The sequence below is a fragment of the Sitophilus oryzae genome, unplaced genomic scaffold (assembly GCF_002938485.1).
Source record: "Sitophilus oryzae breed Bouriz unplaced genomic scaffold, Soryzae_2.0 scaffold_1576_pilon_pilon, whole genome shotgun sequence".
Classification (NCBI taxonomy): Eukaryota; Metazoa; Arthropoda; class Insecta; order Coleoptera; family Curculionidae; genus Sitophilus; species Sitophilus oryzae.
The window spans coordinates 16,591,362-16,608,882 of record NW_022146254.1 but is presented as its reverse complement, the minus strand read 5'-3'; the positions used below and the strand labels follow the sequence as shown (position 1 = coordinate 16,608,882).

The 17,521-nt window shown below is 31.6% G+C and overlaps 2 protein-coding genes across 2 annotated transcripts; one reads left to right on the top strand and one right to left on the bottom strand.

Moving 5' to 3' along the window:
* The first annotated feature begins 24 nt into the window (after positions 1-24).
* Positions 25-1,766, top strand: LOC115879395 (transcriptional adapter 1-like). The gene is made up of 4 exons (XM_030896215.1): positions 25-209; positions 270-730; positions 941-1,189; positions 1,506-1,766. Exons 1-4 carry the CDS (start codon positions 206-208, stop codon positions 1,671-1,673), a joined length of 882 nt encoding a protein of 293 aa, XP_030752075.1. The 5' UTR covers positions 25-205; the 3' UTR covers positions 1,674-1,766.
* Positions 1,767-2,977: 1,211 nt separating this feature from the next.
* On the bottom strand, positions 2,978-16,984 carry LOC115879236 (programmed cell death 6-interacting protein). Its single transcript, XM_030895936.1, has 14 exons — positions 16,719-16,984; positions 16,538-16,656; positions 16,350-16,477; positions 16,137-16,290; positions 15,907-16,031; positions 15,743-15,844; positions 13,052-13,271; positions 12,872-12,995; positions 9,257-9,590; positions 8,473-8,631; positions 7,991-8,206; positions 7,640-7,789; positions 7,364-7,505; positions 2,978-3,573 (listed from the first exon to the last, which is right to left on the bottom strand). Exons 1-14 carry the CDS (start codon positions 16,922-16,924, stop codon positions 3,260-3,262), a joined length of 2,493 nt encoding a protein of 830 aa, XP_030751796.1. The 5' UTR covers positions 16,925-16,984; the 3' UTR covers positions 2,978-3,259.
* Between the last annotated feature and the right edge of the window lie 537 nt (positions 16,985-17,521).

Here is a 17,521-nt window from a genome sequence, read left to right as displayed (position 1 = left end):
CGTTTGACCATGTGTGGTTCATTTGAACTATTTATGTAGATATGGAATATGGTTATGAAAATTGTGTTTACTTCAAAGTGTTTGTGTTTACTACTTGTTTTTATTAATTTAATATAATGTTAATAGTCTTTTTAATATACCAATAAACCATGTCTAGCGAATGAATACACATGAATAATCGTAAACAGTGTTTGACAACATAGCCATGGGTAAACAAATAAATTTTAATATTTTATAAATAAATCAACATACCTATTTATTTCTCTCAGATTTGAGTGAAGCGAGAAGAATTCTAGACTCGGTCCTAGGAGACGAAGTAAGAACACAGTACTTCTCATGCCTGCGGCAATGGTGCTTATTTTCATCAACACTCACTTTGGAGCAATTAGATGCAGCAGTTCGAAAAATACTTACGAATAAGGAACAATACAAATGCCATAAGAACTATATATTGGCTCTTCAAGTCAAAACCGGCCTAAATATGTATAATGGAAAACATAGTAAGCCGGTGGACAATAAAAACTCCTTTGAAATGGCCGATTTTAATGATTATGTTCCGCCGTTAAGTTATGCTGCTGCTTCATCTTCTACAAGGTATAGATCAGCGGCGGCCGAGCTTTTTACTCCCGATAGTGAGTTTGTTATGTGCCGAACAGAAATAGCTGCATGGAAAAATGGACTGGAAGGTCCCGGTAATGATGTCAATGAAGTTATTGCCTTTGCATGTAAGGTAAATATTATCATTTTTCAAAATTAAGTTAATACAAGGTGACCCTAATACAGAGTATATTAACGGGTCACCCACAGTTAAAATGTGGCCTACCATTGCTTGTACGTTTTTTAAAAAAGGTTGGAATGAAAATATCAAATAGTAATCCTGATATAATAGAGCTTTTCTGGATACTGAGCCATTCCCTACACATCTATTTTTGTTCATCAGGTGTTCCTTAAGAATATTATAACAGCTATGATTACTAAAGCAAAGAGCTACAAAGTAAGAGATGGCAAGTTCCAGTATGGTTTTAATATGCCGATACCAGATCCATTTTTGAGGAATTCGAGACATATATTTGATGAATCTTTGGAATCAAAAGTTGATACTGACGAGGGTGTATTATTTCCAACGCCAAGAATATCTTTTGAAAGAGCAGAACAAGAAGTAGCTTATGCTTATGGAGCAGCAAGAAACGTACTTAGTTTTTATCATTGAATAAAATTACTATGGAAGGAGCATAAGAACAAAATTAGCGCAATCGCGAATGTACTGTCATATGGCTCACATAAATTCTGGTTTATCAGTGGCATTCTATTTTTTTACAATAAATAAACTCAGAACAATACGAACCCCTACAAATTTATATGATATTGTTTTCATCTCCTTTACGTGAATATAAAAATAGTACTAGTCTCCTCTCTTAGTAATTTTATTCAGTATTCAGATTTCATGAATACATTCAGTTCTTAAAAGAGATTACTCCCTACTACTCATATTTCTGATATTTCAGGTTAGAACTGGAGTTACATTAAACAAGAAATTGTTATTTAAAACTATAGTGGATAATCCTCAATTGCTAGGTGTTCATAGTATACACAGTGTAAATGTATTGAAACTAGGTTTGGATTTTGATGATAATGAAGAAAAGGATCTGTTGAGCGATGAGGAGTCTGATTAATTAATCAAGAATTTAGTTAAGGATTTTGTATTTATATTTAGAGACCAGAGCTGTGACTTTATTTTTTTAATGTAATAAAAACCATTTTCTATATTATGGTCGACATTATTTCAAGGATATGCCTTTGATTTTTCTAATTTTTTAAATTTGAAGAGTGTCTTTGATTTTTAGTTGTTTTCCTTTTGGTTGAATATTGATATTACAATCTCAACTGTCATCTATATCTGCCCTTAATACATTAAAGAGCAAATATGTTACAATTTTTCAGTAAAAATTATTTAGTTTGGTGAGAATCGATAGTTATCTGTGAATATAATTCAAAAGTATATTGTATTTCCTGTCATTCCTGGAATGTCTTCTGGCTAAAATCTTAATCCTCTAAAAAAAGTTTCGCAACATATTCGTCATATAATCTAAAATATCGCAACATATAATCTAAAATAATAGTGCCAAGAAAGCAACAACAACTGTTATTCATAAATAACAGGTTCGCAAAATAGCCGTTATGAAAATATCAGTGCGCGCTGACAAAGGTGTTACATAAACTGCTCACAATAGAACGGAATGGAGAAGAATTGTAAACTCAGTTAACAGCGACAACCAAAAAGTAAAGAGACAACAAAGCAATGAAAATGATGAATGTCCGGAGTGCGGTAGACAGATAACATCACGTATCAGGCTTTTCAGTCACAGAACAGCTCATGAAAGAAAACGCCTTGCGTGACCAGCTTCTGATGCGTGTCAAATACTCGTCAGCGAGTAATGGCAGTATATATGTATATAAACTGTTATTTCTAATAACAGTTAGCAACAGGTTTACAAAATTGCCGCTACGAAAATAACAGTCCACTGACAGCGGTGTTACTTAACAACTGTTATTTATAAATAACACTTCGCGACAAGTTGTTTAAAGTAACAGTTAAGAAAATAAGTGCTTTTACAGCTACCTGTTTTTAACCGCTCTTTATTTGTACAATAACAGTTAATATTCATATAAAAACCATACATTACTAATACCGTATGATCGAAAAAAACGGCGTCCAGTTGGCTGGGAAATGACGATCGATGACATTTTCCATATAAATTTATGTATAAAGTGACAGCGACCTTCATTTCATAGCCAGCGCTGACGCCGTTTTTTTTTCTCGATTATACGGTAGTAGTAATGTAATCATAGTAATGACATACGCCCAACAAGTGTTGCATTTGAACTAAACAGTGACAGTTGTCTGTTATTTAAATTATACAGTATATTTCTTGCGCTGTTATTTTATTACAAGCGATGAATAGAAAAAAATATACGATTTTGTTAAATTTTTATTAAACTAATACAAATTTTATAAATGCATTAAAACAATAATTGCTTTTAAAAACAGTTCAGTTCAATTTTCTATAAAAGATTAATACCTATATAAGACTCATCACTTGCATAAGCACCACCATTTCATTATACAAACCAATTATTTATACACTATACTTCATGTGTGGTTATTAAAGAAAAGTTATACAGAAAAACTATAATTATTTTACATTACTAGGTTCTAACACTATAATATAATCTTAGAATATATTATATATCGACTTCCTTACCATGGACGAGGTTGGTATCCCTGTTGTGGATAAGTTCCAGGAGGATAAGTCCCAGAGGGATATGTTCCTGTTTGACCAGACTGGGGAAAACTGTAGTTATTTGGGTAGGGCAATGTACCGTACGGGTTGTATCCCTGAGGCATAGGCGGAGGTGCGTAGGTAGGGTAAGGCGTGTTGGCTGTAGCCCCATATGGCACGGGCATTCCTTGGACGTACACTGGATAGGGAAGGTTAGAAGGTACCTGACCTGGAGCAGCTGGTTGTGGCGCGGTAGAACTTCCAGCTGATGGAGGTGTGCTTGGTTTAGGATCTAAAAATACAACAAAAATCATTATACCGTATGAGAAACGGAAATAAGCAGTGTCAAGATTAGCATAAAAATTATCTGTTAAAAATATTAAAAATTGTTTGCAACAGGTTTGTAACCTAACATTTTTTTTATTGAACAACTGTTATTTATAAATAACAGTTCGCAACAGGTTCATAAAATAACAGTTACGAAAATAACAGTCCGCTGTCAGCGGATTGTTACATAATAATCGTTATTATACAGGGTGGTCCGAACTGTATTGCGGAAACTTCAGCAGCATATTCTGCAGTTAAAAATAAGTAAAAAAGTTCGTATAAATGTATGTCCTAAGATGCTTAGTTTCGGAAATACAGGGTGTAGAAGTTTCATTTTTATTTCGATTTTTTCCAAATAATTTCAGAAGTAACGTCAACATTTGGATGAAAATTGGTGTTTGGGAGTTTTTTAAGATGAGAAGTTTGATTTTGATGTCAATATGACTCCTGCTAGTAGAGGGCGCCACCTACATATTTTTAACTGATTTGAAGAGTAATAACTTTTCGTCCGTACCTGTATAAAACTACCGAGTAAAAAAATATACATTTACGACGTTTTTTACGTGAAAAAGGTATCTTGGTAAAAATCGCTATGAGTAATGGTTTTCGAGATATTTGGAATCGAAATTATCAATACCTGTCATGATTGACATAAATTAAACATGTTGACTAAATAGTTATTAGACTGAAATCATAAATTTGAAATGTTTTTGTGCCAAAAGTTCAACAGAAACTGTTTTACCCAAGGACTGTATATATTCTAAAGGACTGTTCGATCGCGTCAAATCGCCGCTGTTGTAGTCGCCGTGGAATGCTACATCACGCGCTGACCAGCGCTCCACAGTGCGGCGGATGGTTATTCTAGCGGGTCAAAATCTCAAGAGCAATGTTTGGGACTTAAAATCTAAGAACGTAGCAAATGGTCTAATATATAGCAACTATATGGTTAAATTTATTTATTGATTAACAACTTAATTTATTAATAAAGAAATACAAGATAATAAAACTATGATATTGTTCCTACATGACACACAAAAACTGTATTGTAAACTATTGCCAAATACATAAAATTATGATATCAGGTGAAATACTTACAAAAAACTCTTTAGCAGTTATTTTTTAATTACTTTGTAATCTTGTGACACCCTCTAATATTTTATTTTAAAAAATTATATTTTATTTTAAAAATATTAATTAAGATAGATATTTTAATTTTAATTTTAATACTCGGTAATTGTAAATTCATATATACAGTAAGTATCTAAGACAATTTTTTAAACTCAGTGCCTTTTGATGGAGTTGTTTTGTTTTTATACTATCCAATTGAAATGAAACTTTTTGGGCATTCACCTGTTAAGCTTGAACTCCCTGTGACTGTAACTACCTGTGTTGGTAACTATTGGTAACTCAAAAGATCTACATCATTCAATATATCGATATTTGAAAAAAAGTGAAAGTTTGATATCTGCAGAACAAAGGCACGAAGGATTTTAACAAATAATATACGTACAGTAGAAAAGTACATACCTTTGGCAATCTTCAACATAATTTGGCTTTGGAATAAAATGTATAAGCACTTGTAAATATTTTGTTTTCGTATGATCTCTGCCTTGCTGAGCAGAAAACGACCAAATTTGGGTGATAAAAATGTATTGAAATACAAAGAATATTCATGCATTTTTATATCAATTGGAATGTCTACTATTTATTCTTACAGTACACATTTTTTGGCTTATTTCTAACCAAATGCCCCGCTAAATTTATCTTCCAGCGCACTGTGCGCTCGTCGGTCAAATGCTTTGAATAAGAAGACTAAGGAAGGAGCATAATGCTATCCATGTATTCATGCAGGGTGGGCGGAAAAAGCACTCTAGGGTGGGGATCCTTGACAGGTTGTTCTGTTTGACGATTCATTTGACACATTTGAATTTGATTTGAAATTTTGTGGATTTGTCAGTCTTTACGGAGCTTATTTTATGTTATTTATTATTTATTCTACTACTGATAGTTGTATAAAGGTAGTAAATCTAGATGGAAATTGTGGCAGAACTTAAATTAATAGTGACACTATCGCGATTTATCGAAAAAGACTCTAAAATAGTTGATTGTGTAGCGTGCGGTAGATCTCGGCAAAAATTGAGTGAAATAATGGAACAACTTTTCGCTAGTAAGTGACTATATAATATACATACGTGTAGTAAACCGATCATTTATGAAATTCACTTAAATTAACTAAATTATATATTTTTCTTGCATTTTAGCTTTTATTTATTACTTGTCAAAGATTAGATGCCAAAGAATTTAGATACGTTAATTTGACTTACCTGCTTCAGTAGCGTATCGGATGTTTGTGTTAATAAATACTTATTATAACTTATCTATCTTTATTAGAATTATATATTTTTATAACAATTTAAATAACTACCAACATTTATTCACAACGTAAAATAAAACAACAAATTATTAAGTCTACCCCACGTAAGTCTACCCCAAGTTTTACATTTTTTAAATAAAATTAGAACGACACTGATAAACCGGAATTTAAGTCGGCCATATTTGAGGCCCATCGCGGTGTACCTAAGATTTTTGATATGCTCCTTCCTTAGTCTTCTTATTCAAAGGTCAAATGCAAAGATAACTGTCACTGTCTAAAATCTTTAGCGCCAACTTCAACTCGGTCCCCAGATGACGTAAAAAAACTGACAGTGCAGGAAGATAGGAATCGAACTATCCTTATCTCTATAGTATCCTTGTGTTTTACCATCATTTTTTGCAGAAAAATTTATGATTAGTTTAAAAAAATAAAAATTTTCCAAATTTATTATTTCAGTCAAATAACTATCTACTCAACGTGTTTATTTTTCGTCAATAATGACATGTATTGACCATTTCCATTCTAAATATCTTAAGAGCGGTTGCTCGTAGCAATTTTTACAAAGAGATATTTTTTACGTAAAAAGTCACAGAGATGCCTATTCTTTCGCTCGGTAGTTTTATACAGGTACGGACAAAAAGTTATTACGCTTCAAAATAGTTAAAACACATGTAGGTGGCGCCCTCTACTAGTAGGAGTCATATTGACATCAAAATCAAACTTCTCATGTCAAAAAACTCCCAGACCCCAATTTTCATCGAAATATTGACGTTACTTCAGAAACTATTTAGATAAAATTGAAATAAAAATGAAACTTCTACACCCTGTATCTCTGAAACTAAGCATCTTAGGATATACATTTATACAAACTTTTTTACTTATTTTTATCTGTAGAATATGCTGCTGAAGTTTCCGTAATACAGTTCGGACCACCCTGTATAACAGTTTGCAACAGTTTGGGAAAAGTAACAGTTGAGAACCTAACAGTAGACTTCCAGCGATCTGTTATTTAACAACTTTTATTTATACATATCAATTGCTATTTATAAGCAAAGCTCGCAACAGGTTGGTAAAAGTAACAGTCGAGAAAATGACACTACTCTTCCAGCGATTTGTTACTTAACAATAAATAACAGTTTGCAAAAGGTTCATAAAATTAACAGTTACAAAATAACAGTGACAGCTATGTATTATTCAACAACTATTATTTATGAATAACAGTATGCAACAGATTTGGTACATAACTGGCAAAAATAACAGCGCGCTGACAGCTATCAATAAATAACAGAGGCCTATTATTTTTAAATAACACTAACAGTTTCAACTGTTATTTAGAAAAAAATAGTTCTGTCCAGCTCTAGCTCATCAATATTTAGCTTACCTGAGTAGTAACTTGGTGTAGGGGGAGTAGGCGCTGGAGTTGTCCTACTACTCTCCTGTGTCAAATCCTTCATCAATTCATCTTTTTCAGTTTTTCTGGCGAAGCAGAAGTCTGACACTTTATTTTGGAAACTTACCAAGAGCTGCAAATATAAATAACAATTCTAAATAAACGTAAACCAGGAACAATGTTTATATGACGTTAAGCACTTCCATTTAAAATGCGTAATTAACTTCATTTAGTATTTTTATATAATTAGTTTGAAGCTGTTTGTACCTGTGTTAAATCATTGTAGAACTTGGTTCCTTCCCGCAGATTGTTTAATAAATCTCTGAAGACATCGTGAGCAGCCGCCAGTTGACACATCATAGCCTCCCTTCCTCCAGTTGTAGTACCTCTTTCACTAGTGAAGGCTTCATGGGCACTCTAATAATATTAGAAAAAATATCAATAAGTAAAACGCAGTTTGCGATTTGTTGCTCATCTCTAGCGTATGGCCCCGCAGGAGGAAAATTATGACGAAAAGTAACTATATATTAAAATAATTTTTCAAAAAAAATGATTTGTATCATTGTGAGCTGCTAGGAAACTTTTCATACTACCCTCGCAAAACAAACCGAAACTCACCCTTATCCTCTCAACCAAACTTTTCTGTTTCTCGATGCTTTCTTGCACCTGCTTTTGAAGGGGTCCGTACTTCTGACCTAGGCTTTGATATGAGAGGGCAGCTTCGTTGATACCGCCATCTTTGGCCAGCGCCGACAGAAACTCATCTTTCATGTCGGCAGTGGGACCCTTTAACTCCGATTCGATGGCATCGCGTTCAGCTTTAATCGTCTCTACCTGATTATTAGACAAAATATCGAACATAAATATTATGTTTTTTTTATAAATTCGTATTTTACAATCTCTGATTTCTGAGGTTTGCGTTGTGGTTTAAATTCTAGAACTGTTTTCGAATGTTATTATCGCTGTGGAGTATCAATAACTTAATAATTAATAATGTTTATTTTATCCAAATTAAACTGATTTATAAATAATTCGAATTTTATGTGGAAAATAAAAACACTTGAGTAACAATAATTATTAAGTTTCTTTTGACTGCTTACCTCTTCCATTAGTTGTCTTAGAGTAACCACTGTTGACGAGTTTCCTATATTTCCTCCATTACCAGATGGTAAGGATGATTCCAGTTCAGCAGGCGATTTACTGAGAAGTTCCATCATAGCTTTGTGGGTGTTAAATTTACTTTGAATAACTTTATCGGCCTAAATAATAGAAAATACGTTACTTGTAATACGAATCCACGACTGCTCTACCGGCGAAAAATAACCGTTTGTATAACAAAAAAAGTTACACGCTTATTTTTGGTGCCCAACGTGAGGCCAAAAATTTAAATCGTTCTTAGTATATCACACAGATCACGAAAAAATGCCTTTTAAATACGAATCGATTATAAGTTAGGTCAGGCCGAACGCCATACATAGTGTACCAAAAAGTTCGCAACAAATGGGAGCATTTTTCAAGTTCAAAAAAAATATATGTGGAGTTCTTCAGTATAACCAATCACAAAAAAAATATTAATTCTACTAGATTTAGTAAGAAAAATAAATCGTCACAATAATAATATTTCAGAACGGCTGAATAAAACTGAAGACATTTTTTCACATTATACAGGCGAATTTAATTGTCAAAATATGTGATTCTAGGTGAAAAATGTTGGTCCTTTACTTCAAAAGAGCTGACGCTTATTGTCGATTAAGTTGTCGTAAGGCTTAAGTATTTAGTGGTAATATTATATTCTTAAAATTAAAGAGAAGTTTTTAAAAATATATTATTTCAATGGATTTTTTAGATCAGAACTGTTAAAAGCTGAAAATTAAAAATACTAACCTCAATAGCATTATTAATAATCTGCCTATATTTTCCCGCGTTCGATTTGAACATCTCTGTCAACTTCTCAGATGGCGTTCTAGTCCATTTTTCTTTAAACTGTTGTCTCAAAGCGTCATCGGCAGCTTTTTCCTCGTTCAACATCCGGTCGGTTTCATCGAGAATATCCTGATTTCGCTTCAACAAATCGGGCAGTTCTTCTATCATCTTGCTTAGTTCCGCAATTCCTCCTAAAGATGCCACTGCCACTGCTTTTTCCACAATTGAAGGTGGAAGACCGGTTGAAGAGTCGGTAACTTCGATGGCCGCAGGTAGATTCAGGCTTGCCAATATTCTAGGAAAAAAAAAACAATGAAATGTAAAAAATCTACATAATATAAACAATACCAAATAAACTTTTAGTTATGTCATCAAGGGCGAGGTTATTAAATTCATTGTTGCCAAACATAGACATATTCGGCGCCGGGCTGACAAACTGAAATTTAAATTTCCAGCTAGCGATTCTGGTAGTAGTTCTGTTGTAAAAATGTCAAATTGTCACATTTATTTATTTATTTCCTGACATTTTGATTCGTTTTGACACTTTGGTTTTGTATTACAAGTTTTTGGTTTAAATAAAACGTGTTGTGATAATTTAAGCTTATTTTTTTACTAGTAGACCTTGCAGTTGAAAATTGTTCTTTTTAGAACTGCTTGTAGTGTGAAGTGTGTACAAGATGCTGAAGCAGCTTAACAGCCGTTACAAAAAACTCTTTGCAACTTTTTTAGAATAATAGTAATAGTTACCCTTTATGTTCCATAAGTGCTGTTAAGGAGGTGAATTGCGTTGATGTAAATAATAACTGTTTATATATTTATAATTAATTCGTTTTTGTTTCTTAAAATATTTTGATTAAAAGAAAATATGTAAAAGTGGGCGACGCTGTGCTAGTCAAGTATGTAACTAAAAGTTTATCTGATATGATCTATAAAGGGTCTGTTCAACAAGAGATCCATGACAGTTACAGTGGCGTCTGTCATTTTAATGCACAGATAAATTGCATTTTCTGTCACATTTTGGACAAACTCTACGCGTTTTTTTTACGGTATAATTTAGATACAAAGCTAAATGTTTCAAGTTAACATATTTCCAGGTGTTATGAGTTTGTTTATTTAAATAGAAGTCCCTATACAGGGTGCGTCTCAAAAGTGGCTCACCCCTATAACTTTTTTATTTTTTCAGATAAAAAAACGAGATTTTGTATGTTAGTATATGACATAAACTAGGATTGATTGACGTATTCGATTGTTTTTGGTCACTTCCTGTTTTACCGGAAATGACTACAACTTTTGATTTTTAAACGGCAACATCGGTATTTTTTTACTTTATACGATAGAAAATGACATTCTGAATAGATTGACATATCATAAGTCAACTTTTGAAATTTTCGCTTTAAAAAAACGTATTTTATATTTGAATCTAAAGTGCCATGGCTATGTTAAAAACATTCATTTTTAATCAAGGAGCCTTGGAGAAATAAATTTGATCGTCTAATGTTTTTAGTGTCGTGTCCTGGCCGGTTAAAAAATGCCCAAATCGTATTTTTCATCATATCTCAATTTTTTCAAATAGAACTAGGGTGGCTCATTAGCATATTTGGAAAAAGCATTTTTTTACGAATAATTTGATACAACACACTTGGTATTTCGAGTCAAATTTTTGTTATGAACAGCATGTTATAATTTCAAATTAACCATAGCAAAATAAAAACACTAAATCACCACAATACACCAAACACTTTTACTTTTACACTGGACGCGCGTTTCGCTAACCATGTTAGCATCATCAGCAGATGATTATAAACTAAAGTACAATCTACAAGGTGAGCGTTTATATACTCGCTCAGTGGGCCCCGAGTGGGCGTGGCAAAATCTAGCCAACCGAGTCAGAGCCAACTGAGCGTAACAGTTAGATTTCCGCCACTAGAGTAGTAGGAACAAAGAACTTGAAGGAATTGGACCGTTGACTCTGTTCATACTATCTTTACATTTATTAATTCTGATGCTTTCATATACATCTAATTGCCTGTAATTTGAGACTTGTTTAATTAATTTTAAATTATTAATATCTATACAATGTTCATTATCAACAATATGTTCGGCAACGCAAGATTTATCCGGTCTACCATATCTTATCTGAGCTAAATGTTCTTTAAATCTAGTTAATATTGATCTTCTAGTTTGCCCAACATATTTCTGATTACAATCTTTACAAGAAATTTCATAAATACCCGACCTTTCCAGTGGAGGTGTTTTATCTTTTGGATTACCTAATAATTGTTGTAATTTATTATTAGCACTATACACAAGTTTATAATTGACATTCTTAAAAATTCCTTTTAGACCACGGGATAACTAACGGAATTTTTAAGAATGTCAATTATAAACTTGTGTATAGTGCTAATAATAAATTACAACAATTATTAGGTAATCCAAAAGATAAAACACCTCCACTGGAAAGGTCGGGTATTTATGAAATTTCTTGTAAAGATTGTAATCAGAAATATGTTGGGCAAACTAGAAGATCAATATTAACTAGATTTAAAGAACATTTAGCTCAGATAAGATATGGTAGACCGGATAAATCTTGCGTTGCCGAACATATTGTTGATAATGAACATTGTATAGATATTAATAATTTAAAATTAATTAAACAAGTCTCAAATTACAGGCAATTAGATGTATATGAAAGCATCAGAATTAATAAATGTAAAGATAGTATGAACAGAGTCAACGGTCCAATTCCTTCAAGTTCTTTGTTCCTACTACTCTAGTGGCGGAAATCTAACTGTTACGCTCAGTTGGCTCTGACTCGGTTGGCTAGATTTTGCCACGCCCACTCGGGGCCCACTGAGCGAGTATATAAACGCTCACCTTGTAGATTGTACTTTAGTTTATAATCATCTGCTGATGATGCTAACATGGTTAGCGAAACGCGCGTCCAGTGTAAAAGTAAAAGTGTTTTGGTGTATTGTGGTGATATAGTGTTTTTATTTTGCTGTGTAACACCAAAGGTTCCAACCCTCAACTGTAATAAATTAACCATATGCGAAAATGTCAAAAGTTGACATATGATATGTCATTCTATTCAGAGTATCATTTTCAATCGAATAAAGTAGAAATATACCGAGGCTGCCACGTAAAAATCAAAAGTTGTAGTTATTTCCGGTGAAACAGGAAGTGACCGAAAACAATCGAATACGTCAATTAATCCCAATTTATGTCATATACTAACATACCAAATCTCGTTTTTTTAACTGAAAAAATAAAAAAGTTATAGGGGTGAGCCACTTTTGAAACGCACCCGGTATATTTTTGAATTCTACATGCTCAAACTCAAAGGGGAGTTAACAACCCTCGAACGGGCGTGAATGAGCAATGTGTGTCAATAGATTTTAGATCCACAGAACCATAGAACAACAGCACGACAGAGTTTCCAGATGAACACCCGTCTATCCACTCGCATCATGTAACGTTGCTTAAAAAAAATCAAATTTGTATCTGAATTAAATCCGAAAAAAACTTTAATAAAACAGTTTTGCAAAAAACCTGTACATGACAGAATAGTAGTATTACCCATTTAACTCCTGTGTTGCTTCCCTTATCTTTGATATTTCCGTATTAACAATTTCAGTTTTTCTTATATCATAGGCAGCTAAAGCTTGATGAACAGCTACTGGTACTAAACTTGAGAACAAATCTACAATATAAATATATTAAATAATAAATCCCCAAAATACATCAAATATAAACAACCTTTGAAGTTTTGAGACATTCGGTCTTGCAATGGAAGCACTTTAGCCAAAGCGGCTTTTCCAATGGGTTCTAGCGATTTATAATCCGGTATTCTTTCATGGTATATAAAATCATTATCTTTTTCTACTTCTGCTAAGTTTCTTTCGGCTTTGTTTAGTAAATCTGAGAATATGGATTTGCCACACCTTGATTGAGCAGCTTTAAACAACTCACATGATCTCTAAAATATAGTAGAGAATAAATTATTTGGTGACATCTTAAATAATAACAGTTAGCAATATTTATTATAATACAAAATTTTCTTTATAAGGGCACTTTGTATTAGGGATTACAAAATTACCTGCATAGTTAAAAAATAAAATACAAACTTTTAAAAACTTAAACAGAGATGGTGGGTGAAAAAAAAACTGTAAAGGGAAAACAATATTTAATAAGAGACTAAAGGTGTCTAATACTAGTTTTTAGTATTAGCCACTTGTGTACTTTTTGTAAATTTTCATGGAAAATATAACTTAGGATATTTTTGACAGATCTCTGTAGAAGAAAATCATAATAGATTTATCATGTGATATAACTTGTGATTGTTATGTTTGTTTCTGCTGGACCAGATTATTTTAAATGTTCGTCTAATTTAGTATTTTTATTGCTCTCATAACTCAAAAACGAATTCATTTAAATTAATCAAAATGAACAATTTGCTTCAAGGAATTCTTTAAAAAGATTCAAATATTTTTTTTCTGTCAAATAAAATAGGGAAAACTTATTCATCATTTTTAAAATTTACTGTGATTTCCAATATTCAGGTCTATAGATGCAACACACGGTATAATAAAAATATAGTAAAAAACCGTTTTATAAATAATTACCAATTATTTTTATAATACTAAAAATATTAAAATTGTTAAAGATATATTTTTCATATACGGGGTTATTCACCGTATACGAGACGGAGTATTGTAGCTAAACAATAAGATTTTTATAAATTGTAAGTTTTGGGTTCGTTGCAGAGTGTTCGATACAGAGTGCCCCAAATAAATAAAAATATCAAAGTTGAATTGTTTTAAATGGTACACCCTGTATATTATTTTATTTTTATATTCTACGATTGAAATAAAGGCAAATTTGATTAAGGTGAGTGATAAACCTTAAACCTTGCCGTTTTTGAAATATATTCAATTTTGTGAAATTTTAATAAAAATTTTAAGGCTTCGTTTCTCCAAGGGTATGAGAGTTTTTAATGCTAAATATTTACTGAAGTTTATTTATTGATCAGATATTGTGTTGCAATAATAAGAATAATACTACCTTATACAGAGTGTCTAAAAATTTATATTAAATAATTACTAACTTTAAACGGCAATAACGTATTTAATTTAAATAAAACACCTTGTATATTTTACGAGAATCAGATGCACAATTCAATTGTCTATCAAATTGTATCATACCATTTTTTACCTATCTCTTCAAGTTTTTGTAGAAAATGCATTCTCTTATAATTAATCATGCAGAAATCAATATAATAATACGTTATGAAAATGAACGTCTCTGTTGTTATTATATAAGCATTCTTCAAAAAATTAAATAAAATTTATAAGATGTTACTTTTTACCACACTGTCTAATACACATACAAAATTCAGTTTTTTAGTATTTGGAGCCAATTATAATTAATCAACGCAAACAGTCAATTGATGCAGTTTGAATACTGGGATCCTATCAATAATTGGTCCTCTAACCAATATTTAAAGTTTTTTATTTTTTAATGAAATAACCGAATTATATCGACAATATTAATAAATGTACTCTTTGAAAATTTGTTACATCTTTAAAAATAACGTAAAATGTCAATATTCCATGGGTATATTGATAAATGAGGACTAAATTATAATAAAATGCACTTTGTACGAAAACTTGAAGGGATAGGTAGAAAATGTTATAATACAATCTGATAAACAATTATTAAATTATGCATTTATTCTCATAAAATATACAGGTTGTTCTATTCAAAGAAGGTATTGCAATTTAAAGTTAGTAATTATTTAAAATAAATTTTTAGACACTCTGTATAGGGTAGTATAATTTTTATTATTGCAACATAAAATTTAATAAATAAAAAAACTTCAGTACAATATTTGGTTTTAAAAACTTAAATACGCCTAGAGAAATGAAGCATTAAAATTCTTACTGTATTTTGACAAAAATGTTAATATTTCAAAAACGGTAAGACTAAAATGTGGTAAACCTTAATCAAATTAACCTTTATTTTAATCGTAGAAACTAAAAATTTAATAATATACAGGGTGTTTCATTTAAAATATACAACTTTGACGTTTTTTATTTCTTTGGGACACCCTATATCTTGTAAAAATATCTTTAAATTGTAGCTCTAATAGTCCTTCAACAAACCAAAAACTTCGAATTTGTAAAAATCTAATCGTTTAGCTACAATACTCCTTGTCATATGTGGTGAATAACCCTGTATATGTCGGCTGTATTGATTGCACATCGTGACCTCTGGTTAGGTTAAAAATATTCAGTAGGTGTGATCAAGAGTCAAATGGTTAACAAAGCAGTGTTTAAATTTAGTGTGTGTTTTATTAAACTAGAGAGACTAAAAATCATAAGTGAATTTAACTTAAATTTAAGTACAGTTACAGTAAACACAGAACTATTCTTATAATAACATACTCACCCTAAGTCTTGCTATTTCTTGGCCAACTGCCTTTTTCTCTCTACAAACTAAACTTTGGTAAAGCTCAGCAACTGCATTAAAAGCAGCTTGTTTCCCTGCAATCTATGTTAAATTTTATGTAATATTTATCTATACTGAATGCTTTCAACATTTTTGTTACTTACAGTTGGTATCCAGTCCTTATCCCAAATAGCTTTCAAATTTTCTCTCTGAAAAACTTTCAAACATTCGGCATACAGTTCTTCAGCTTGTGCAGCTAATTTTGCAACAATCTGGTCCTTCATATTGTCTAAAAAGAATAAAATGAATTCAGAAAGATTGTCTTCTTTGATGTTTAAAAAAAATCAAGATTTTTTCAATCCTAAACTTTTGGTAATATTAAATAAAGTTTTACCATGCATAGCCTTATGTACAAATATTTCTTGAGCCTGTGCTAACATCAACTGGGAGAGAGCTCCTAAAGTGTCCGGATTCATATCAGGAGTAGGATCGTGTTGGATGGATAACATTATAGTTGATTTCAAGTAATTAAATATACCAGAAGCTTGCTACAAAAATATAAACATTCAAAATAACTTAAGAGTTCTTATAGTTCAATTTAACCTACCTGCAAAAGTTTTGCGGCCAGTTTAAGTCCATCATCACTGTCGATACTTTGAGCTGCTGCAACTGCACTTTGTAGCGCAGCAATATTAAACAATACACAAACCTTTTCAAAACTTAAAGATGGTATAGCTGTGAAGTAAATAAAATTAAGAAATTGTAAGTTTCAATAAGTGCGTACTTATAACTAACTTAAACTGGCTTTATGACCGAAGATATTCCCTTTATCAAAAGCATCTTTCCACTTAAAAGGAACTTGTAATTCCTGTGGTGGAATTTTCGTTTCCAAAGCGACAAGTTGATCGTAGTATCTAAAAGATGTTAACAATTCTTAATTTATGCAGTAATCTAGTAATAAAAGAATGATTCATACCCATAAATGATCTCTAACGAACTCTCGTACTTTTCGAATGCCTTCCATATAGCGTTACTTCGCAGCTTGGAAAATTCGTTTACCGCTTCTGTACAGTTTTCCGGGTTATCTGCGGTACTGTATCTCGATTGTATTAGGTTTTTTAAAGGTGTAGCGATGTCGACATCGCTCGGTTTTTTTAAAGGCACCGATAACAGATCAGCCATATTTCAAATCTTTTGATAAACTGACAAAAGTGACAAATACAACAAAAATAGAAATGACAGTGACAAGTGACATCAGTGATTTGACATTTAACTTTGACAAGCGCCATAGACAAGCGAAAAAAAATACACTAGTCTTCTTCTAAAAAAAATGTTGGGCATCTACTGCCCACAATCAAGGATGGCGTTTACGTTTTTGACAAATTTTTCTACTTTTTGATGTAATATACACGTAAAAAACGCAGTATATAGAGGTAAAAACTTTTTCTTTCTTCTCAACAGACATTTTTAGCGGTTCCTGGTGGTTCTACACAAATTAAAAAACTCTCCAACTAGAAAAATTAGTAAAAAAAACTTTACGCCATATAATTATTATTATAATTAATTGCACAACCAGAAATACAATAAAGTTAAGTGGTTAAAATTAAAAAACTTATATCGCTAACGTTCCTTTTTATTATATATATTTTTTAAATTATAACTATCATTAAATCTAACAAATTCAACTTAAGTAGGAACCTATAAATAAAATGAATGAAAAAAAGTAATAAAATTCATATATACTGTTATACGAATCACACATAAAATTAATATCAATTA